The sequence below is a fragment of the Stigmatopora argus genome, chromosome 10 (assembly GCF_051989625.1).
Source record: "Stigmatopora argus isolate UIUO_Sarg chromosome 10, RoL_Sarg_1.0, whole genome shotgun sequence".
NCBI lineage: Eukaryota > Metazoa > Chordata > Actinopteri > Syngnathiformes > Syngnathidae > Stigmatopora > Stigmatopora argus.
Genome location: NC_135396.1, coordinates 7,736,692 through 7,762,466, shown reverse-complemented (window position 1 = coordinate 7,762,466; position 25,775 = coordinate 7,736,692). Strand labels below are relative to the sequence as shown.

General features: G+C 36.1%; 1 protein-coding gene across 4 annotated transcripts in view; it reads left to right on the top strand.

Moving 5' to 3' along the window:
* The window catches only part of schip1 (schwannomin interacting protein 1), a 168,498-nt gene that overhangs the window by 134,789 nt on the left and 7,934 nt on the right, over positions 1-25,775 (top strand). For 3 of the 4 annotated variants that reach the window (XM_077612362.1, XM_077612363.1, XM_077612365.1), the window contains one exon: positions 10,425-10,543. In XM_077612362.1, the coding sequence (XP_077468488.1) occupies positions 10,425-10,543 (119 nt within the window). Of the gene's footprint in view, positions 1-5,102; positions 5,426-10,424; positions 10,544-25,775 lie in introns of those variants that run through there. The other variant, XM_077612364.1, reaches the window with a different exon arrangement.

Below are 25,775 nucleotides of genomic sequence, written 5' to 3'. Positions count from 1 at the left end.
GTAGAGGTTTGAGTTATTTTGTTATTTGATTTGGGTTGTCAATTTGGTCTATCTGGTTGCCAGGGAAGCACTTAACTTAAGGGAATAACGTCCAATCTCCTGTCCAACTCCTCCTCCTCCTCTTCTGCCTCTTTAGCCTGCAAATTAAGCAAATTAAGCACTAAGTAGCCCTTATGTGACTTTTTAAGACTATTCTGGAACGACAATGCCTTTAATATGCCGTACTTTGCGGGGGGCAAATGAAAGGAAATGGCATGGAGTTGTTTACCTGCTTTTCAAATATGTAGCACTCACTGGCAGTTGTGATGTTGAACAAGCAAGTCAGGTGACAGCTGTACATCTCTTCTATAAAAATAGGGTGGAGTCTACAATGCAGAGAGACAGATGAAAGGTAGAAGATGGTCGATAAGGGCTTGAGAGAGATCAACTCCCTGTATATGCCAAGGGAGGCAACCCAAGGGGGAGGTTGAAAACATAGTAAGAACAGAGAATGATGTGAGGAAATCTGCATGTCATTAATGTCATGTAATTTTCACTATGTTGACCTCATTGAATTTAATGAGAAATACCCTTTTATATCAAAGTGTACTGAATCCGCCGCACGCTTTTCCAGGGACACCAATTCAATTGAGTGCTTCTCGTTACTAAAAAATATATATTTATTTCCCATGCTGCGAAAATGTGGATAGAACCTACACTGGTTGTCATGCAATTATTCTGTTTATTTAATTTGACTTAATCATGGCATTTGTTTTGAGGTTTGTGCAGTATAATGAGTTTTCTAGGATTTTGGTAATATACATTGTAGTGAAAGGTTATTAATGTCCAGTAAGGATATCAGGATTTGGGGAAGGAGCCAAATTGTGTTGCTTTGTAAAAGTAGTTCATTTCAAATTTTGTTGTTGGGTCTTTGAGATTGCTCTTTTGTGGTTTACCTAGATTGATTTGTCTATGATATGACTTTACCATCACCAAATCCAACAATCCTCATCAGTGACCCAAATCATCCCACTCATTTTTTTATTTCCGTTTTGAGCCTGTGTTCTAAATGTCTGTGAGTGTGTCAGGAGTGTGGGTGGATTTTTTTGGTCTATTAGGTGGGGGGCCGCTGCTTGCTGTAACAGGATAAGGATTTCCTCTTATGTTTGCTGCTAGATAATAAACAAAAGGAGAGAGCGACAGACAGATACCAGGAAAAGGCCAGAGATAAGCAGGGACTGAAGGGATGCCTAAGGCCAAGTAGGGAAAGAGCTGAAAGGCAGAGATTAAACAGTAACAAGAAGAGTATCGACAGCACTCACTGGGACGGACGGTGCCAGATTTCTTACAGGGAGGAGGGGGAAAATTGATGGCAAAATATTCATCTGAGGTTGGAAATTCATGAAAATGGAAACGAGAGAAAAGTGCGAATGGGATGTTGCATGCGGAGGCGTACGGATAAGGCATAGAAAGAAAGAGCAAATGAGAGAAAGAGGGTGGCGAGCGGAACAGAGGATTCAGTCTCTGATAACAGCAACTCTCTGGAGACCTTTAATTAGAGCTGTAACCTGGCAACCAGCAAAGGACAGTGCCCCTCATGTATAGACGTACACACATCGGAAATTGTGTATATGAGATCATGCAAAAAAGTACTGGGACACAAAAGGTGGAGATTGGGAGTGATTTTTCTCTTTTGTGGTCAGATGTTTGACTTGATTTTCTCTTTCTCCTCTAAAGTATCGCAAAATTATTTGTGGGGGATTTCTTCATACCCAAACTGTTACCATGATAGAATTGGCAGTGCCAAAATCTGTAAAAACACACAGCTCTGTTTGTCTGGTCATTTGTTGTTGTTGTTTTTTTACATCGCCACCATCATCTATAACTCTTGATAGAACTGTCTTGGCCGTCAGTAACAGCGCCACAATCACGGCAAAGCAAGATGAGGAGCTTTATCAAGCCGCAAGGGTAATGTCAGCGTCTCAAAGCCCTTGGAGCCTCCTCGGGTCATGGTGCAAGCTCATAAATGGATGAAATTAGTCCAATAAAAACCTCGGACATAGGGAAATATTTACTATGCTGAATTGACACTTCAGCTATTATCAGTCCCACCAAAAGAAGTTTTTTTAAGACCTCGCCATGGGCCGTCCCATAGTCCCCTCACCGCCCAATTTGTTTGGAACACAGAGCGTCACCATGGAGATATTGTGGCCAAGTTGCTATAGCAGCAGACCCACTTCTCTTTCGTTGGTTTTGCCCCTGAAAAAAATCTATTGTGTGAGTGTGGAACTTTTAGATGTGCTGTAAATGTTAACCAATCATGTGCATGCTAGCAAATAAGCCCTGGCGGGACAGTGTTGCCACTTATCCTCACATGGTGCTTATCCTAACCAAGTGTGGGCATCATGTGGGAGAACACCCTGACTTGGTGACCAGCCAATCACAGAGCACAATATGACGAACAGTCATTCACGCTCACAATCAGCTAGTGCTGTCATTTAAAAACAGTGGTATGTACTAGTAGTATTATTATTAGTACTGTAATACTTTGAGATATGAGCTTAATGTGTTCCAGGACCGAGCTCGTATGTTGATTTACTCGTATCTCAAATCAACGTTTCCCATAGAAATGAACTAAATACAAATTAATTCATTCCCACCCTCTGAAAAAACACCCAAAACAGGATATGACAATGGAAAAACATATTTTTATTGCCTCTCGCGTCTCGGCCACCTGGCTGTCTCGTATGCTCGCATCTCAAAATTAGACTCGTATCTCAAGGCAAATATTTGCTCGGAATTTTACTCGTATCTCAAATTGCCCATAAGTTGGGGCACTCGTTTGTCAAGGCATTACTGAAGTAGTATCATCTTCTGAGTGCTTATGCATTCTGCTTTGGCAAATTTGAGTACTTAAACTTTTTGTTGGTAGGTCACCCCGTTAATCGCACATAATAAGGAGGACCTCAATCTGATTTTCGGCTTAGTAACAGTAATATATTACTCTAAAGTGGTCATGTTCGAATAGAACTTTTCTCTTCACGATAGAATGAGTTGCACCAGCATTGACCATATTGAAACACACTCACACACACAGAGTGTAATGGCTTTTCATGCCAAGCCCATGGGGGTGGTGCCAGGATCCCTCTCTCTCTCTCACAGTCACCCTCTGTTCACTTGGAACAAAAAGCCTTTTTCAGTGTGTTTATGTCTCTCTCGGCCCCTCGACAAGCACCCCTCCCATGCATCCTCCTCACCCTCACCTGACAGTCACGCCATTCCCTCGCTATTTAACCATCTCCAAAGTTCACCCATGCAGAGAACAAGCCCCAACTCAACCCTGCAAGTAGGCCCGAAGCATCGATCATAAGCAGGAGTGTGTATTTAACCCCCGTCAGCCCATCCTGAAAAAAAAGCAATGTAGATCAAGAGTGACTTCACCTTAACTGTGAAGTCAGCCTCAGTAATGAAGCTGCCCCACCCTTCGAATCCACTCGAGCGCAATGCTAAAAGCTCTTTTATTAGTCCGTAAGTGTGTGTCTCTGTGTGTGGTGGTGGGAGGTCAATTATTCCATCTCTAATTTGTGGACGTTTCTTTTTTTCATTCGAGAACAAATGCTCTAATGAGGTTTGCAAGTGTGTCATTTAGGTTTCTTTAGCATACTTACAGTGGAATTTGCATTGATCTTGGTTGTGTGTGTTTGAGATTTGACACTGTTTTGCTGGTATCTCAACCCAACTATGAATATTTCATGATTTGTCTAGGCTAGTCTCATCTTTCCTCCATGACATTCGTCAGCAATACTTAGCATTCCCCTCTCGTTTTGCTGTGTTGTAGTATTACTGCTATCGATTAAACAATTATATATGAAAGGGATGAATTATTTAATTATTTAAACAACTATAGGATGTTATGCGCCCCCAAAAATGACGGTAATTGTCATGCCTGGTAACCGGAGGGTTTGTTTGTTTACGTGAAATGATTGGGGTCTTTTCCCATTCGTTTCTCATATGTGCTTCTAATTTTCCATTTGAGCATCCCTTGCAAATACTGAGTCATAGCTCGATAATGTCTTGCAGTGATGAGATCATAAGCTACACAGCGAGCTTTCTCGAGTCTGAGACGAAGTTGCAGACATGATTGTCTGAACTCCTCTAAAGATTATTTTGATAGTGCAGCCTAATGGGTGGTGAGGTTTAGATGGTGAACCTTTACATGGATAGTTTAAATAATTCACAGTTGGACATATTTTACACCATCCCCTTCATAAAGCAATATTTGTATATTATGACAAAAGTAGAACAATAACAAAATGAATTTACTATATAAAAAAATCCCATCAAGCACAAAAAGAGGTAAAATTATTTTCCAAATAATGTTTAATAATGACTCAATTATATAGTTGACTCTTTAGGTCATGTATGCCATAGTTGTATACCAAAATTTTAATATTGTGGCCTATATGACCCAGAATATGATGCCCAATTTTTTTGGCCAATCGATCAATGACCAAAAATAGTCAGTTTACCATTAAAGAGTTTTAATGAAGCTCAAAATGTAACCTAAGCACATTTGCTGCATTATTCTCCTTTTGTATTACCCAAATAATTGTCAACACTTACATATTTTATAAAATTTACTTTGTCACATAAAACCCAGCCTTTTAAACTTAATACTATTATATTAAATATTGGTCAGTTAATGTAACAGTGGATATTATTCAGTGCATCCTTTATTTTCTGAATTGTGAATTCCTTTTCACATCATCATTCTTAATAGCATTGTAGTTTATATTTTTTCTTTAAAAGATTAAAAGTGTGCCCAAATAAGAAACCAGAGAATAGTTCCAAAATCCCTTTCATTGCGTTAAGCTCCTTTTTGGACATGAAACAAGTGAAGCATAAAAAAAAAATCCTCTTCCTGGTCTGGTACCTTTTTTCCACGTGGCCCTTCTTGCTGAGGTGTCTTTTTTTCCCCCAATGTGGCTGCAAGCAGCTGCTACCCACACGTCAGAGCGTGTAAAGCGGAGAGAAAAAAAACACACACACACACTGGGAGGATTTTCTCCTGTGAGAGGTCGTCCTGACCAGAGGGTGCAAAGCAGGGAGGGTCTAAAAGTGGTCTCTACCTCTGACCACTATGCTTTCGCAGTCCCGTGGGAGACATCCCAGACAGTGAGAAACTTCCACACAGCCTATACGAGAGGACATGCAGGAAATACATCAGTTTAGATGAGTAGTTTGGAGTCGTTGTATATGTTCAGATCATGGCGAAGGCAAATCAGCCAGGACGGAACTCAAACTCGGCAGCGAGCCTGAACTGAATGACGCTCGCCAAGGTGGGAGCGAGATGAGGCAGGCCCTGGATCACGCAGAAAGATGCGATGACGTGGAACACGTCATCACGCACGCTTCGTGCCTTTGCCTTAGCGAGGACTACAAAGAGGTAAAAGTGACTGGTCCCGTTTAGTTTATAGGGCTGCTTTTCATTTTGTCCCCTTAATGGGAATTCAATACTGACAACCAGATGTCAGTTTTACTGTCTGTATTGCAGCTGATTTTCAGGGTCCCTTTGGCTTGTATTTTGGCATTTTGTCAACAGGACTGGCCCAAACATTTTAGTTGTTGTTGTGTATATGTACCACATGTGAAGTATTATACACATATATCTTCTTAGGTGGAGTGCAAAGATTACAATTACATTGAATTGAATGCCTTTATTGTCATTATACAAGTTCATGTTAATGAATTAATGGATTTTTCATCATGCTTGAACTTTGATTTTTTGTGTGTTTTAGGTTGTTGTTTTTTGTGTGTGCTGAACGACTCACATTCTGAGGTTGCACCCTAGTTTAAAAGCAATGGAAATCAGGCTGTTTTCTATTCTGGAATGTGGTTGTCTAACCTTTCTTTTCTGGAGAAGAATAACAGAAAAATACCTGCACATTAGCTATCCTTCCAGTTTAATGCATAGAAATATGGCATGGTTGAATTCACCCAGCTGACATTTAGTGTGGTTGTTTTGGGGTTCATGCAGTTTGTCGATGTTAAGAATGTAAGATTATTGTCGTACAGTATTACATAATTGTCTCATTAGCCCGGCTTTTTAGTTCTAAGGCCTACACAGATTGTTCTACACAACATAGCAACACAAAGCTGCATCATGTGACCCTCCCGGAAACGAAAAGCTCAAATGTAACTTGAGGATGCTATTGTCCTGTCTCGACCTGCTCCTTTTGTCACTGTGCCCCTATTCTTCTTCTGAATCTGTCCTTTATCTCAGTTGCCCTCCCCCATTTGTCTTAACACACACACACACACACACTCCGTTCTTTTGCTACCCCTTACAGAGCTGTTCTTTGCCAGGCTGAGTGGCAGGAGCAGCATTCCACTGACCTGTAGCCGAACTTTGCGGAGGTTCAAAGAGCAAAACTATATTCTGGCATGGAATGTTTCCTTAAACAGACAAAAAAAAGAGCTGAATTGAACACGGTGCACCATATGAATATGAAGTTATGAGATGAACATGAAAATACCTAAGTGTGTGAGCCCTTGTGTGCTGCATAGTCAAAACACGCGCCGACCTTGTGTGTGTGTTTGTAAAGCTATGAACATAGCAGCAGATCACTGTCAGCGCTGGAAAAGATATCAGAGTGAAGCTCTACTCTGTTTAGAATATCAACAATGTAGGCACATGGAATTTTCTAGCATCGTACTTATGTAGACCGGCCAAAACAGGCTCATAATGAATATTGAAGGCTACATTTTTTCTGTCCAGTGCAAGTCTAGACTGCTGCATAAAGAGGAGAAAGACTATTAATTTTTCAGACAGGCGCAAGCCAAAAAAAGGCAGTGTGCTTGGTGACACTGCTCTATTTATGAAAATGCGCATTTATAACCTTGACTTTTAAATATGGTGAATATCATGGGGTCACAGTGAGAAATCTGCATGCCGTGCAATGTAAGCTAAGTTATCAAAATACGTACTAATGAATAAAACTGGCAAAAACAAAAATAATCCAAATGTTGACAACACTTCCAAGGGGAAAACGAATACAAACGATAGGACAGGTCCTTTGAGAACAAGAAAATGCAATTTCATATGAAGTTCCTGAGGGTATTTTATGACACCAAGATATACACACTTGCAAAGCTTGGTTAGTTTTCAGGCATGTTGATGCCTGTTGAAACAATAATTGCCTCTGATCCCTTATAAAACCTCATTAGAGCTGTTTGAAAAAGTTTGTCCGCAATTACTCCTAATATTCATAATACTAGTAATTGTTTAGTAATGGAATCTGATCCCTGAGGATTCCAACAGCCCTTCATCCCTGCTTTGAAGGTTCTGTAATCACTTCTCCAGACACACTCAGACAGGTGCGTTGCAATGTCAAGCCTGCATGCACAAAATCTAGTGCGTGCTGGTGTGTGGTTGTGTGTCCTTGCATGAACACTGTCGTGTGTATATCCAGTCACTCTGTGACTGGATGAAAAGCTTCCATTGTGCTGGTAGAAAAACACGAGAGAGCGTGTACTGTGGGCTGGAGGGCGAAAGAGAAAGGTGGACATAAATAGCCTAGCTTGAAAGGAATTATACATTTCAATGGAAACATGGCTATTTTTTTACATGTGGATATTATCTTAAGCATTTTAAACATGATGATTTAACAGTTGTACGGTGTTGGTTATTTGGACTGTGCTGATATCCACAAAGCTGTTAGTTAATACCACAGTCAAGTGGAAATGCAGAAAATAGGAAGTCGCAGGCGGTTGCCATGTTCTAACATTTTTGTTTTAAGGTCTGCCCACCTTAATGTGTTGAACTGAGAATCATTATGGGGGGTGTAATGTATTGGGTACACCGTCGATTGGTCGCCGGTCTTTTGGTCACCCGGAAGGTTATTGATAATTACCATTTAAATCGTTGCTCAAATTCCCTAAATACAAACTGTGAATTACTATTTAGTCATACTTAATGCCCTAGTAATTATTAGGCTAAAGAAAAGCTCTAAATTTCCCGGACTTTTATTGTTTTTTGTTGGAGAACTTGTTAAGACCCTGACTGGCGTAGCTTCTTAAAGGGACAATGCATGTACATACAAACTCTTATACACTCACACGTCGGCTCAGTGAAACTGCTCATGCCCATTGTTGGCTTTGATTGATGCATAGACCGTGTTGTTTTACCTTGTTTGGTCGCCGGTCTTTTGGTTGTCGGTCTTTTGGTCGCCCGTTGTCGCGGTCCGGGCGACCAAAAGACCACGACCAAAAGACCAGCGACCAAAAGACGGCGACCAATCGACCGCACACGATGTATTGTAGCGCATTACCTCATTGGCTGCAATAGACATCCTAGAAAAACTGGACAGCTGTCCCTAGTAGGCCCAAGAGCCGTTGTTTGAACATCCCTAGCTCAAATGGAATAAATCCCCTTCACTCTTGTGTTGATATTCAAGGGTCTCAATCAAACGAGTGGGCTGGTTCCCCTCAAAATGAAAGGTTCCACTGCAATGTTGAGGAGGAGGAATTACCTTCATCAAAGAGGGTTTTTCTTCACTTTGTCAATTTGTGGAAAACACACATTAGCTTAATTGTGTTCCTCCCCAATCTAATTTGGACCCTTTGGGATACTCGAGGATAAAGGAGGTCGTTAGAGCTGTCACTATTATCCTCTTTGGCCCACATTGAAATGTTAATTCAATGGATTCTGCAATTTTCCATCTCATCATCCTTTCAGGAAAAATGGAAGCACTCCAAGACAATTTGACCATTTAGGGATTTAAAGCGATTGCTGCAAATCTTCCACCCGTGGAAAACTGGCAGGAAAAGTTTGGATTTCATTTTAACCAAAGAGCTAGTAAATTCACAGCCCAAAGACAAAGCTCCAATAAACTGTTCGTTTGATTACTTTGCAATTCTATATGCTGCACTTCCAGTGCTGTTTATGTAAAGTTCGACAGGGCACATTAACTGGTCAGTTGATGAGCGTGGAGGTAAAACAAGCAGCGGCACGCGTCTACTTCCCGTTCGGCAATCGTGCGCTGCGGTGTCGTATTCCACGCCTCCGTAAATACTTTACGATGTTTGTTATCCCTCACGCAGCCCACCCAAGCTCACAATAGAAACAGATGACGTTTAAAAAAAGACAGGAAGTTCTATTGTCTATTGTTCTCTCTGAACAAAAAAAAATCACGTACACAATTTGAAGTGATCAAACTTTATCAAAATTATAAAACAAGGTTTACATTTGCAATGTACATTGACTATTGACCTTGAAGCTTTCATGCAAAATAACCTCTGGTAGTTTGAACTAAAACATTTACAGACATGAGTGACAGAATCAAAAGATGCTTTGTGTGTTTGGACTGCTAATGGATTCATCTTCGTATTGAATCGTAATCAAAAGCTTACAGCGTGTGTCAACTGTCTATTGTTGCCATTGGTGTGGTAATATGAATTGCTTTAAAATGTCATTGTAATGCAAAAGATGTGCCTCTGTTCACCTTACTTAGCTTTACGGTTAGATCAGAGGGCCAATTGAACGTTGTTGCAAAGTGGATTGACTGCCATTGTCACTATCTTAATGGAACCCTGAGTGGCAGGTTGTCCGTGCCCTATCTTGGACATTGTAATTATATATGTAAATAGGAATAGATTTGATATTTCCTTCTCGTGTGTGACGAAATAGGAGTACTAGGTCTACTCTGCTTTGTGCTATCTGAAGTCCACTTGCTTGGATTTTGTTTGTAGGTACCGGATGGCCGATCTCTTGTAGGTGAGATAAGACGGAAAAAGAGGAAATTATTGGCGAAAAAAAACGACGAAATGAGTAGAAAAGTGAAGGTTTGAGAGAAGACAGTCCGAGGCAGACTGTCCGACAATAGAAGGAAATGCCTGGAGTGTGAGATGAGCCTCTAGCAAGGCTGAATCAGGTAGATAAGGCACACGAGGAATGGGAGCGGCGGATATCAGAGGAATGGGAAAGGTGACAGAGCCTAGATGGAAGAACTCACGTTCTACTTTGATTTCTATTTATCACCTATTGCCATGAATATTTTTTGTCCATTTTGCATTTTTCAGAAAAATCACATCAAGACACGAAATGGAGGAGGCCAGAAATGTTGTTACTTCTAAATGTATATTATTTGGCCGTGTGCTTGATGCAACAGATTCACCTGCTTGTGAACATGTATTTTGGGTAATATGTGTAAATACCATTGAATTTAATTCACAGGTTTTGCAGGTTCAGCTGAGTTCATCCTTTTTGTCGCGACTTGTTATAAGATGACACCTGATCTCTCCGTGAAAATTAAGAGCTCGCTGCTATAAATAAATGCGGCATGGGAAAAAAAAAAGGGAAAATGCGTCACGGCCTAAAAATAAAGTCCCAAGTAACCATGACTACCTGAGGTTCTGAAACAAAGTTGTTCCCTTTTGTCTTTCAGGCCCAAAAGAATGAAAGGGAGTCTATTAGGCAGAAGTTGGCCCTGGGCAGTTTCTTCGATGATGGACCAGGCATCTACACTAGCTGCAGCAAGAGCGGCAAGCCCAGCCTGTCGTCACGGTAACATTAATGTCATTTCCTTTCTCTCATTGTCCAAATTACATCCGGGGGCTGCTTAGAAGAATCGTTATCCAACATTCCACCTTTCTGGAACTGATGTCATGAATCCTTCATTGCACATCAACATCCGTTGTCTGGACCAAAATGGGTTTCATCTATAATGGATGACCAAGTTAAACAGGAGGCATTTAGAATTGCAATCATATTTTTATTCGAGTTCAATGTGTTACTTTCAAACATGTACATGGATCCAAAAGGAGCATATTTCGGTTCAATCTATCTCTAGTTATCTAGCAATAATTAAGGTCAAAACCATTCAAACACTGGCTAAATTACAAGATAAAAGTCAGATGTACAGGGTGTTCCAAAATGTTTGACCCCATTTCGTAGGCCAATAATTTTGACAATATTGGTTGGAATGACAACGTTTTCACAGGTTGTGTAGAAATGTTTCAAGTATTTGTGTGCAACGTTTGGTGTTCAAAAAACACTTAAATTTAGTGGGTAAAACAGTTGGCCGTTAAATGACAAAGTAGTTTTTGAAAGGTGTAAGTAGTTTTTCGAACTCACTATCTTTCACATAGTGAACCGACACACTACTCATTGAGCTAAGTGCCCAACCCATCACCCTACTTTGTCATTTAACGGCCAATTGGTTTCCCCACTCATTTTAAGGTTTTTTTGAAAGGTGTGGGGTTCGAACTCACTATCTTTCGCATGGTGGACGGACACTCTACTCATTGAGCTAAGTGCCCAACCCACCACCCTACTTTGTCATTTAGGGGCCAATTGGTTTCCCCACTAATTTTAAGGTTTTTTTGAAAGGTGTGGGGTTCGAACTCACTATCTTTCGCATGGTGGACGGACACTCTACTCATTGAGCTAAGTGCCCAACCCACCACCCTACTTTGTCATTTAGCGGCCAATTGGTTTCCCCACTAATTTTAAGGTTTTTTTGAAAGGTGTGGGATTCGAACTCACTATCTTTCGCATGGTGGACGGACACTCTACTCATTCGAATCCCACACCTTTCAAAAAAACCTTAAAATTAGTGGGGAAACTAATTTTAGTTAGTAGTTGGTAGTGGGTTCAAAACCCTCACCTTCCAACTTCTCACATAAAAACAGTGAGCCAGTGAATTGCATTTCTTAACCTGAGAAGACAGAATTGCCAAACATTACACAACAACTTGAAATGTTTCTACACATGCTGTGAAAATATGATGTCATTCCAACAAAAATTGTCAAAATTATTAGCCTACGAAATGGGGTCGAACATTTTGGAACACCAGATACTGAACGGGTAACATGCCTGCGAATTACATAAAAAGTCACCCTAAGTGACTGTTTTGAGATACTAATAAAATTGCAATTTCTCATTAGAAACAAAAAAAAGCTCAATATTCAGCCCCATTCTAAAAATGTCGGTAACCTCTTTTTTAAATCTACTTTTTCAAAATGTGGCTCATTCACTATTAGCGGAACCACAGCTCTCTCTAGTGGTTTGTCCAAAAATCACTCCCTAAGTACATATCCATTGGTTTCATGCATTAACATTTCATATTTCAACACACATTTCTATCCTTTATGTATAAGAATATCTATTTGACACATTTGATTAAAATCCGCATTTTCTAATAATATGCACAATGTTATTACCGTACTCCGATAAAGTATTCAAGGTAGTTTAAAAAAATATGTAAAATATTTTTGAATAAATTTAAATATTGTAAGCCCTAAGAATCTTACATAATCTGACTTATCAACACTCACAGTTCTATTTTAATCAACGCTGTGATTGAATGCCCTGCTATGTGATCAATCCGCTCTGCTTGTAATTACTGCATTGAAATTGCTAAGTATTGACCTACATTCAAAGCCGCATCTGCAATTTGCCGTCGCCGCTTGATGCAAAGAAAAATTCAACAACAAAAAACTCCCATGCCCGCGTTAGACATATTGGACCAGAAGTGTCTGCTGCTTCATGCATTGATCTGTATTGAGGACAAGCAGGAAGATGAATACAAACCTGGGGCCTCATTGAGTCAGTCTCATGCTGGAATATGATCATATAAAGGCAGCCTTTGTTTTGTGTAAATATTTTTTTTCCTGAAAAATACAGACGCTCCCCTACTTACGAACATTCAACTTACGAACAACGGTACATACGAACATGTCTGCAAATTGCGTTTAAGTCCAAAAATGTTCGCAAGTCCAATTTTGTATTTCACGCCTTTTTCGGAGTAGTACTTCTTTCCGCCGCTAATACCGACGCCTGGCGCTGTGAGAGCTCAGCTCACCCAGCATCTACCTTCTTCTTCGTTGCGATGCGGAAGTGCGTGAATGTATCTCCAGTGTGCAAAGAACCTTTTTCATTTGTATCATTAAATATCTCATGCATCCAATATTGAATATGGTTGGTAAAAAGCTAAAGGCTTCTATTGAGGGAGTTGCAAGGAAGAGGCAAGCCATTTCTTCTGAAACGAGTGGCAATAATATCGAAGCTTGATGCGCGTGAGAGTGGTAAGCGTTTCACGGCTTTTTTGTCTTTAAAAACGACATAGTATAGTAAGGCTTTTTATTTACAAAAAAGACCATGTATAGTAAGGCTTTTTTCTTAAAAAATGACCATGTATAGTAAGGCTTTTTTGTTTAAAAAAGACCATGTATAGTAAGGCTTTTTTTCTTAAAAAACGACATAGTATAGTAAGGCTTTTTTTCCTAAAAAAAACGACATAGTATAGTATGGCTTTTTCCCCCTAAAAAAACGACATAGTATAGCATGGCTTTTTTTCTTGAAAAACGACATAGTAGAGGAAGGCTTTTCCCCTAAAAAACGACATAGTATAGTATGGCTTTTCCCCCTAAAAAACGACATAGTATAGTATGGCTTTTTTCCTTTAAAAAACGACATAGTATAGTATGGCTTTTTTCCTTTAAAAAACGACATAGTATAGTGTGGCTTTTTTTCTTATAAAACGACATAGTATAGTAAGGCTTTTTTTCTTAAAAAACGACATAGTATAGTATGGCTTTTCCCCCCTAAAAAACGACATAGTATAGCATGGCTTTTTTTCTTGAAAAACGACATAGTATAGTAAGGCTTTTTTTCCTAAAAAAAAACGACATAGTATAGTATGGCTTTTTCCCCCTAAAAAAACGACATAGTATAGCATGGCTTTTTTTCTTGAAAAACGACATAGTAGAGGAAGGCTTTTCCCCTAAAAAACGACATAGTATAGTATGGCTTCTCCCCCTAAAAAACGACATAGTATAGTATGGCTTTTTTCCTTTAAAAAACGACATAGTATAGTATGGCTTTTTTCCTTTAAAAAACGACATAGTATAGTATGGCTTTTTTTCTTATAAAACGACATAGTATAGTAAGGCTTTTTTTCTTAAAAAACGACATAGTATAGTATGGCTTTTCCCCCCTAAAAAACGACATAGTATAGCATGGCTTTTTTTCTTGAAAAACGACATAGTATAGTAAGGCTTTTTTTCCTAAAAAAAACGACATAGTATAGTATGGCTTTTCCCCCCTAAAAAAACGACATAGTATAGCATGGCTTTTTTTCTTGAAAAACGACATAGTAGAGGAAGGCTTTTCCCCTAAAAAACGACATAGTATAGTATGGCTTTCCCCCCTAAAAAACGACATAGTATAGTATGGCTTTTTTCCTTTAAAAAACGACATAGTATAGTATGGCTTTTTTCCTTTAAAAAACGACATAGTATAGTATGGCTTTTTTTCTTAAAAAACGACATAGTATAGTATGGCTTTTCCCCCCTAAAAAACGACATAGTATAGCATGGCTTTTTTTCTTGAAAAACGACATAGTATAGTAAGGCTTTTTTTCCTAAAAAAAACGACATAGTATAGTATGGCTTTTCCCCCCTAAAAAAACGACATAGTATAGCATGGCTTTTTTTCTTGAAAAACGACATAGTAGAGGAAGGCTTTTCCCCTAAAAAACGACATAGTATAGTATGGCTTTTCCCCCTAAAAAACGACATAGTATAGTATGGCTTTTTTCCCTTAAAAAACGACATAGTATAGTATGGCTTTTTTCCTTTAAAAAACGACATAGTATAGTATGGCTTTTTTTCTTATAAAACGACATAGTATAGTAAGGCTTTTTTTCTTAAAAAACGACATAGTATAGTATGGCTTTTCCCCCCTAAAAAACGACATAGTATAGCATGGCTTTTTTTCTTGAAAAATGACATAGTATAGTAAGGCTTTTTTTCCTAAAAAAAAACGACATAGTATAGTATGGCTTTTTCCCCCTAAAAAAACGACATAGTATAGCATGGCTTTTTTTCTTGAAAAACGACATAGTAGAGGAAGGCTTTTCCCCTAAAAAACGACATAGTATAGTATGGCTTTTCCCCCTAAAAAACGACATAGTATAGTATGGCTTTTTTCCTTTAAAAAACGACATAGTATAGTATGGCTTTTTTCCTTTAAAAAACGACATAGTATAGTATGGCTTTTTTTCTTAAAAAACGACATAGTATAGTAAGGCTTTTTTTCCTAAAAAAAACGACATAGTATAGTATGGCTTTTTCCCCCTAAAAAAACGACATAGTATAGCATGGCTTTTTTTCTTGAAAAACGACATAGTAGAGGAAGGCTTTTCCCCTAAAAAACGACATAGTATAGTATGGCTTTTCCCCCTAAAAAACGACATAGTATAGTATGGCTTTTTTCCTTTAAAAAACGACATAGTATAGTATGGCTTTTTTCCTTTAAAAAACGACATAGTATAGTATGGCTTTTTTTCTTACAAAACGACATAGTATAGTAAGGCTTTTTTTCTTAAAAAACGACATAGTATAGTATGGCTTTTCCCCCCTAAAGAACGACATAGTATAGCATGGCTTTTTTTCTTGAAAAACGACATAGTATAGTAAGGCTTTTTTTCCTAAAAAAAACGAAATAGTATAGTATGGCTTTTTCCCCCTAAAAAAACGACATAGTATAGCATGGCTTTTTTTCTTGAAAAACGACATAGTAGAGGAAGGCTTTTCCCCTAAAAAACGACATAGTATAGTATGGCTTTTCCCCCTAAAAAACGACATAGTATAGTATGGCTTTTTTCCTTTAAAAAACGACATAGTAGAGTATGGCTTTTTTCCTTTAAAAAACGACATAGTATAGTATGGCTTTTTTTCTTATAAAACGACATAGTATAGTAAGGCTTTTTTTCTTAAAAAACGACATAGTATAGTATGGCTTTTCCCCCCTAAAAAACGACATAGTATAGCATGGCTTTTTTTCTTGAAAAACGACATAGTATAGTAAGGCTTTTTTTCCTAAAAAAAAAAACGACATAGTATAGTATGGCTTTTTCCCCCTAAAAAAACGACATAGTATAGCATGGCTTTTTTTCTTGAAAAACGACATAGTAGAGGAAGGCTTTTCCCCTAAAAAACGACATAGTATAGTATGGCTTTTCCCCCTAAAAAACGACATAGTATAGTATGGCTTTTTTCCTTTAAAAAACGACATAGTATAGTATGGCTTTTTTCCTTTACAAAACGACATAGTATAGTATGGCTTTTTTTCTTATAAAACGACATAGTATAGTAAGGCTTTTTTTCTTAAAAAACGACATAGTATAGTATGGCTTTTCCCCCCTAAAAAACGACATAGTATAGCATGGCTTTTTTTCTTGAAAAACGACATAGTATAGTAAGGCTTTTTTTCCTAAAAAAAACGACATAGTATAGTATGGCTTTTTCCCCCTAAAAAAACGACATAGTATAGCATGGCTTTTTTTCTTGAAAAACGACATAGTAGAGGAAGGCTTTTCCCCTAAAAAACGACATAGTATAGTATGGCTTTTCCCCCTAAAAAACGACATAGTATAGTATGGCTTTTTTCCTTTAAAAAACGACATAGTATAGTATGGCTTTTTTCCTTTAAAAAACGACATAGTATAGTATGGCTTTTTTTCTTATAAAACGACATAGTATAGTAAGGCTTTTTTTCTTAAAAAACGACATAGTATAGTATGGCTTTTCCCCCCTAAAAAACGACATAGTATAGCATGGCTTTTTTTCTTGAAAAACGACATAGTATAGTAAGGCTTTTTTTCCTAAAAAAAACCGACATAGTATAGTATGGCTTTTTCCCCCTAAAAAAACGACATAGTATAGCATGGCTTTTTTTCTTGAAAAACGACATAGTAGAGGAAGGCTTTTCCCCTAAAAAACGACATAGTATAGTATGGCTTTTCCCCCTAAAAAACGACATAGTATAGTATGGCTTTTTTCCTTTAAAAAACGACATAGTATAGTATGGCTTTTTTTCTTATAAAACGACATAGTATAGTAAGGCTTTTTTTCTTAAAAAACGACATAGTATAGTATGGCTTTTCCCCCCTAAAGAACGACATAGTATAGCATGGCTTTTTTTCTTGAAAAACGACATAGTATAGTAAGGCTTTTTTTTCCTAAAAAAAACGAAATAGTATAGTATGGCTTTTTCCCCCTAAAAAAAACGACATAGTATAGCATGGCTTTTTTTCTTGAAAAACGACATAGTAGAGGAAGGCTTTTCCCCTAAAAAACGACATAGTATAGTATGGCTTTTCCCCCTAAAAAACGACATAGTATAGTATGGCTTTTTTCCTTTAAAAAACGACATAGTAGAGTATGGCTTTTTTCCTTTAAAAAACGACATAGTATAGTATGGCTTTTTTTCTTATAAAACGACAGTATAGTAAGGCTTTTTTTCTTAAAAAAACGACATAGTATAGTATGGCTTTTCCCCCCTAAAAAACGACATAGTATAGCATGGCTTTTTTTCTTGAAAAACGACATAGTATAGTAAGGCTTTTTTTCCTAAAAAAAAAAACGACATAGTATAGTATGGCTTTTTCCCCCTAAAAAAATGACATAGTATAGCATGGCTTTTTTTCTTGAAAAACAACATAGTAGAGGAAGGCTTTTCCCCTAAAAAACGACATAGTATAGTATGGCTTTTCCCCCTAAAAAACGACATAGTATAGTATGGCTTTTTTCCTTTAAAAAACGACATAGTATAGTATGGCTTTTTTCCTTTAAAAAACGACATAGTATAGTGTGGCTTTTTTTCTTATAAAACGACATAGTATAGTAAGGCTTTTTTTCTTAAAAAACGACATAGTATAGTATGGCTTTTCCCCCCTAAAAAACGACATAGTATAGCATGGCTTTTTTTCTTGAAAAACGACATAGTATAGTAAGGCTTTTTTTCCTAAAAAAAACGAAATAGTATAGTATGGCTTTTTCCCCCTAAAAAAAACGACATAGTATAGCATGGCTTTTTTTCTTGAAAAACGACATAGTAGAGGAAGGCTTTTCCCCTAAAAAACGACATAGTATAGTATGGCTTTTCCCCCTAAAAAACGACATAGTATAGTATGGCTTTTTTCCTTTAAAAAACGACATAGTAGAGTATGGCTTTTTTCCTTTACAAAACGACATAGTATAGTATGGCTTTTTTTCTTATAAAACGACATAGTATAGTAAGGCTTTTTTTCTTAAAAAACGACATAGTATAGTATGGCTTTTCCCCCCTAAAAAACGACATAGTATAGCATGGCTTTTTTTCTTGAAAAACGACATAGTATAGTAAGGCTTTTTTTCCTAAAAAAAACGACATAGTATAGTATGGCTTTTTCCCCCTAAAAAAACGACATAGTATAGCATGGCTTTTTTTCTTGAAAAACGACATAGTAGAGGAAGGCTTTTCCCCTAAAAAACGACATAGTATAGTATGGCTTTTCCCCCTAAAAAACGACATAGTATAGTATGGCTTTTTTCCTTTAAAAAACGACATAGTATAGTATGGCTTTTTTCCTTTAAAAAACGACATAGTATAGTATGGCTTTTTTTCTTATAAAACGACATAGTATAGTAAGGCTTTTTTTCTTAAAAAACGACATAGTATAGTATGGCTTTTCCCCCCTAAAAAACGACATAGTATAGCATGGCTTTTTTTCTTGAAAAACGACATAGTATAGTAAGGCTTTTTTTCCTAAAAAAAACCGACATAGTATAGTATGGCTTTTTCCCCCTAAAAAAACGACATAGTATAGCATGGCTTTTTTTCTTGAAAAACGACATAGTAGAGGAAGGCTTTTCCCCTAAAAAACGACATAGTATAGTATGGCTTTTCCCCCTAAAAAACGACATAGTATAGTATGGCTTTTTTCCTTTAAAAAACGACATAGTATAGTATGGCTTTTTTTCTTATAAAACGACATAGTATAGTAAGGCTTTTTTTCTTAAAAAACGACATAGTATAGTATGGCTTTTCCCCCCTAAAAAACGACATAGTATAGCATGGCTTTTTTTCTTGAAAAATGACATAGTATAGTAAGGCTTTTTTTCCTAAAAAAAAACGACATAGTATAGTATGGCTTTTTCCCCCTAAAAAAACGACATAGTATAGCATGGCTTTTTTTCTTGAAAAACGACATAGTAGAGGAAGGCTTTTCCCCTAAAAAACGACATAGTATAGTATGGCTTTTCCCCCTAAAAAACGACATAGTATAGTATGGCTTTTTTCCTTTAAAAAAACGACATAGTATAGTATGGCTTTTTTCCTTTAAAAAACGACATAGTATAGTATGGCTTTTTTTCTTACAAAACGACATAGTATAGTAAGGCTTTTTTTCTTAAAAAACGACATAGTATAGTATGGCTTTTCCCCCCTAAAGAACGACATAGTATAGCATGGCTTTTTTTCTTGAAAAACGACATAGTATAGTAAGGCTTTTTTTTCCTAAAAAAAACGAAATAGTATAGTATGGCTTTTTCCCCCTAAAAAAAACGACATAGTATAGCATGGCTTTTTTTCTTGAAAAACGACATAGTAGAGGAAGGCTTTTCCCCTAAAAAACGACATAGTATAGTATGGCTTTTCCCCCTAAAAAACGACATAGTATAGTATGGCTTTTTTCCTTTAAAAAACGACATAGTAGAGTATGGCTTTTTTCCTTTAAAAAACGACATAGTATAGTATGGCTTTTTTTCTTATAAAACGACATAGTATAGTAAGGCTTTTTTTCTTAAAAAACGACATAGTATAGTATGGCTTTTCCCCCCTAAAAAACGACATAGTATAGCATGGCTTTTTTTCTTGAAAAACGACATAGTATAGTAAGGTTTTTTTTCCTAAAAAAAAAAACGACATAGTATAGTATGGCTTTTTCCCCCTAAAAAAACGACATAGTATAGCATGGCTTTTTTTCTTGAAAAACGACATAGTAGAGGAAGGCTTTTCCCCTAAAAAACGACATAGTATAGTATGGCTTTTCCCCCTAAAAAACGACATAGTCTAGTATGGCTTTTTTCCTTTAAAAAACGACATAGTATAGTATGGCTTTTTTCCTTTAAAAAACAACATAGTATAGTGTGGCTTTTTTTCTTATAAAACGACATAGTATAGTAAGGCTTTTTTTCTTAAAAAACGACATAGTATAGTATGGCTTTTCCCCCCTAAAAAACGACATAGTATAGCATGGCTTTTTTTCTTGAAAAACGACATAGTATAGTAAGGCTTTTTTTCCTAAAAAAAAAACGACATAGTATAGTATGGCTTTTTCCCCCTAAAAAAACGACATAGTATAGCATGGCTTTTTTTCTTGAAAAACGACATATTAGAGGAAGGCTTTTCCCCTAAAAAACGACATAGTATAGTATGGCTTTTCCCCCTAAAAAACGACATAGTATAGTATGGCTTTTTTCCTTTAAAAAACGACATAGTATAGTATGGCTTTTTTCCTTTACAAAACGACATAGTATAGTATGGCTTTTTTTCTTATAAAACGACATAGTATAGTAAGGCTTTTTTTCTTAAAAAACTACATAGTATAGTATGGCTTTTCCCCCCTAAAAAACGACATAGTATAGCATGGCTTTTTTTCTTGAAAAACGACATAGTATAGTAAGGCTTTTTTTCCTAAAAAAAACGACATAGTATAGTATGGCTTTTTCCCCCTAAAAAAACGACATAGTATAGCATGGCTTTTTTTCTTGAAAAACGACATAGTAGAGGAAGGCTTTTCCCCTAAAAAACGACATAGTATAGTATGGCTTTTCCCCCTAAAAAACGACATAGTATAGTATGGCTTTTTTCCTTTAAAAAACGACATAGTATAGTATGGCTTTTTTCCTTTAAAAAACGACATAGTATAGTATGGCTTTTTTTCTTATAAAACGACATAGTATAGTAAGGCTTTTTTTCTTAAAAAACGACATAGTATAGTATGGCTTTTCCCCCCTAAAAAACGACATAGTATAGCATGGCTTTTTTTCTTGAAAAACGACATAGTATAGTAAGGCTTTTTTTCCTAAAAAAAACCGACATAGTATAGTATGGCTTTTTCCCCCTAAAAAAACGACATAGTATAGCATGGCTTTTTTTCTTGAAAAACGACATAGTAGAGGAAGGCTTTTCCCCTAAAAAACGACATAGTATAGTATGGCTTTTCCCCCTAAAAAACGACATAGTATAGTATGGCTTTTTTCCTTTAAAAAACGACATAGTATAGTATGGCTTTTTTCCTTTAAAAAACGGCATAGTATAGTATGGCTTTTTTTCTTATAAAACGACATAGTATAGTAAGGCTTTTTTTCTTAAAAAACGACATAGTATAGTATGGCTTTTCCCCCCTAAAAAACGACATAGTATAGCATGGCTTTTTTTCTTGAAAAACGACATAGTATAGTAAGGCTTTTTTTCCTTAAAAAAACGACATAGTATAGTATGGCTTTTTCCCCCTAAAAAAACGACATAGTATAGCATGGCTTTTTTTCTCTAAAAACGACATAGTAGAGGAAGGCTTTTCCCCTAAAAAACGACATAGTATAGTATGGCTTTTCCCCCTAAAAAACGACATAGTATAGTATGGCTTTTTTCCTTTAAAAAACGACATAGTATAGTATGGCTTTTTTCCTTTAAAAAACGACATAGTATAGTATGGCTTTTTTTCTTACAAAACGACATAGTATAGTAAGGCTTTTTTTCTTAAAAAACGACATAGTATAGTATGGCTTTTCCCCCCTAAAGAACGACATAGTATAGCATGGCTTTTTTTCTTGAAAAACGACATAGTATAGTAAGGCTTTTTTTCCTAAAAAAAACGAAATAGTATAGTATGGCTTTTTCCCCCTAAAAAAATGACATAGTATAGCATGGCTTTTTTTCTTGAAAAACGACATAGTAGAGGAAGGCTTTTCCCCTAAAAAACAACATAGTATAGTATGGCTTTTCCCCCTAAAAAACGACATAGTATAGTATGGCTTTTTTCCTTTAAAAAACGACATAGTATAGTATGGCTTTTTTCCTTTAAAAAACGACATAGTATAGTATGGCTTTTTTTCTTATAAAACGACATAGTATAGTAAGGCTTTTTTTCTTAAAAAACGACATAGTATAGTATGGCTTTCCCCCCCTAAAAAACGACATAGTATAGCATGGCTTTTTTTCTTGAAAAACGACATAGTATAGTAAGGCTTTTTTTCCTAAAAAAAACGACATAGTATAGTATGGCTTTTTCCCCCTAAAAAAACGACATAGTATAGCATGGCTTTTTTTCTTGAAAAACGACATAGTAGAGGAAGGCTTTTCCCCTAAAAAACGACATAGTATAGTATGGCTTTTCCCCCTAAAAAACGACATAGTATAGTATGGCTTTTTTCCTTTAAAAAACGACATAGTATAGTATGGCTTTTTTCCTTTAAAAAACGACATAGTATAGTATGGCTTTTTTTCTTGTAAAACGTCATAGTATAGTAAGGCTTTTTTTCTTAAAAAACGACATAGTATAGTATGGCTTTTCCCCCCTAAAAAACGACATAGTATAGCATGGCTTTTTTTCTTGAAAAACGACATAGTATAGTAAGGCTTTTTTTCCTAAAAAAAACGACATAGTATAGTATGGCTTTTTCCCCCTAAAAAAACGACATAGTATAGTATGGCTTTTTTTCTTGAAAAACGACATAGTAGAGGAAGGCTTTTCCCCTAAAAAACGACATAGTATAGTATGGCTTTTCCCCCTAAAAAACGACATAGTATAGTATGGCTTTTTTCCTTTAAAAAACGACATAGTATAGTATGGCTTTTTTCCTTTAAAAAACGACATAGTATAGTATGGCTTTTTTTCTTACAAAACGACATAGTATAGTAAGGCTTTTTTTCTTAAAAAACGACATAGTATAGTATGGCTTTTTTTCTTATAAAACGACATAGTATAGTAAGGCTTTTTTTCTTAAAAAACGACATAGTATAGTATGGCTTTTCCCCCCCTAAAAAACGACATAGTATAGCATGGCTTTTTTTCTTGAAAAACGACATAGTATAGTAAGGCTTTTTTTCCTAAAAAAAACGACATAGTATAGTATGGCTTTTTCCCCCTAAAAAAACGACATAGTAAAGTATGGCTTTTTTCCTTTAAAAAACGACATAGTATAGTAAGGCTTTTTTTCCTAAAAAACGACATAGTATAGCATGGCTTTTTTTCTTGAAAAACGACCTAGTAGAGGAAGCCTTTTTTTCTTAAAAAACAATATTGTATAGTAAGGCTTCTTTTCTTAAAAAACGACATAGTATAGCATGGCTTTTTTTCTTGAAAAACGACATAGTAGAGGAAGGCTTTTCCCCTAAAAAACGACATAGTATAGTATGGCTTTTCCCCCTAAAAAACGACATAGTATAGTATGGCTTTTTTCCTTTAAAAAACGACATAGTATAGTATGGCTTTTTTCCTTTAAAAAACGACATAGTATAGTATGGCTTTTTTTCTTATAAAACGACATAGTATAGTAAGGCTTTTTTTTCTTAAAAAACGACATAGTATAGTATGGCTTTTTTTCTTATAAAACGACATAGTATAGTAAGGCTTTTTTTCTTAAAAAACGACATAGTATAGTATGGCTTTTCCCCCCCTAAAAAACGACATAGTATAGCATGGCTTTTTTTCTTGAAAAACGACATAGTATAGTAAGGCTTTTTTTCCTAAAAAAACGACATAGTATAGTATGGCTTTTCCCCCCTAAAAAAACGACATAGTAAAGTATGGCTTTTTTCCTTTAAAAAACGACATAGTATAGTAAGGCTTTTTTTCCTAAAAAACGACATAGTATAGCATGGCTTTTTTTCTTGAAAAACGACCTAGTAGAGGAAGCCTTTTTTTCTTAAAAAACAATATTGTATAGTAAGGCTTCTTTTCTTAAAAAACGACATAGTATAGCATGGCTTTTTTTCTTGAAAAACGACATAGTAGAGGAAGGCTTTTCCCCTAAAAAAACGACATAGTATAGTATGGCTTTTCCCCCTAAAAAACGACATAGTATAGTATGGCTTTTTTCCTTTAAAAAACGACATAGTATAGTATGGCTTTTTTCCTTTAAAAAACGACATAGTATAGTATGGCTTTTTTTCTTATAAAACGACATAGTATAGTAAGGCTTTTTTTCTTAAAAAACGACATAGTATAGTATGGCTTTTCCCCCCTAAAAAACGACATAGTATAGCATGGCTTTTTTTCTTGAAAAACGACATAGTATAGTATGGCTTTTTTCCTTTAAAAAACGACATAGTATAGTATGGCTTTTTTTCTTATAAAACGACATAGTATAGTAAGGCTTTTTTTCTTAAAAAACGACATGGTATAGTATGGCTTTCCCCCCCTAAAAAACGACATAGTATAGCATGGCTTTTTTTCTTGAAAAACGACATAGTATAGTAAGGCTTTTTTTCCTAAAAAAAACGACATAGTATAGTATGGCTTTTTCCCCCTAAAAAAACCACATAGTATAGCATGGCTTTTTTTCTTGAAAAACGACATAGTAGAGGAAGGCTTTTCCCCTAAAAAACGACATAGTATAGTATGGCTTTTCCCCCTAAAAAAACGACATAGTATAGTATGGCTTTTTTCCTTTAAAAAACGACATAGTATAGTATGGCTTTTTTCCTTTAAAAAACGACATAGTATAGTATGGCTTTTTTTCTTATAAAACGACATAGTATAGTAAGGCTTTTTTTCTTAAAAAACGACATAGTATAGTATGGCTTTTCCCCCCTAAAAAACGACATAGTATAGCATGGCTTTTTTTCTTGAAAAACGACATAGTATAGTAAGGCTTTTTTTCCTAAAAAAAACGACATAGTATAGTATGGCTTTTTCCCCCTAAAAAAACGACATAGTATAGCATGGCTTTTTTTCTTGAAAAACGACATAGTAGAGGAAGGCTTTTCCCCTAAAAAAGGACATAGTATAGTATGGCTTTTCCCCCTAAAAAACGACATAGTATAGTATGGCTTTTTTCCTTTAAAAAACGACATAGTATAGCATGGCTTTTTTCCTTTAAAAAACGACATAGTATAGCATGGCTTTTTTTCTTGAAAAACGACATAGTAGAGGAAGGCTTTTCCCCTAAAAAACGACATAGTATAGTATGGCTTTTCCCCCTAAAAAAACGACATAGTATAGTATGGCTTTTTTCCTTTAAAAAACGACATAGTATAGTATGGCTTTTTTCCTTTAAAAAACGACATAGTATAGTATGGCTTTTTTTCTTATAAAACGACATAGTATAGTAAGGCTTTTTTTCTTAAAAATCGACATAGTATAGTATGGCTTTTTTTCTTATAAAACGACATAGTATAGTAAGGCTTTTTTTCTTAAAAAACGACATAGTATAGTATGGCTTTTCCCCCCTAAAAAACGACATAGTATAGCATGGCTTTTTTTCTTGAAAAACGACATAGTATAGTAAGGCTTTTTTTCCTAAAAAAAACGACATAGTATAGTATGGCTTTTTCCCCCTAAAAAAACGACATAGTAAAGTATGGCTTTTTTCCTTTAAAAAACGACATAGTATAGTAAGGCTTTTTTTCCTAAAAAACGACATAGTATAGCATGGCTTTTTTTCTTGAAAAACGACCTAGTAGAGGAAGCCTTTTTTTCTTAAAAAACAATATTGTATAGTAAGGCTTCTTTTCTTAAAAAACGACATAGTATAGTAAGGCTTTTTTTCTTTTACAGCAAGTAAGGCTAAGAGAGTCGGAGAATAAATCTGACTTCTGATTCTTCACCTTCTAGTTGTTGCTGTGGTCCACTGGCAAAATCATTGGGTCAGAACATGTGGGAATCAGGAGTGAGTTCAATTCCACTCGTTGCAATTCTCAAATTGTTTATTGAGGTAATGAAAAGGATAAATACAACTTCCAA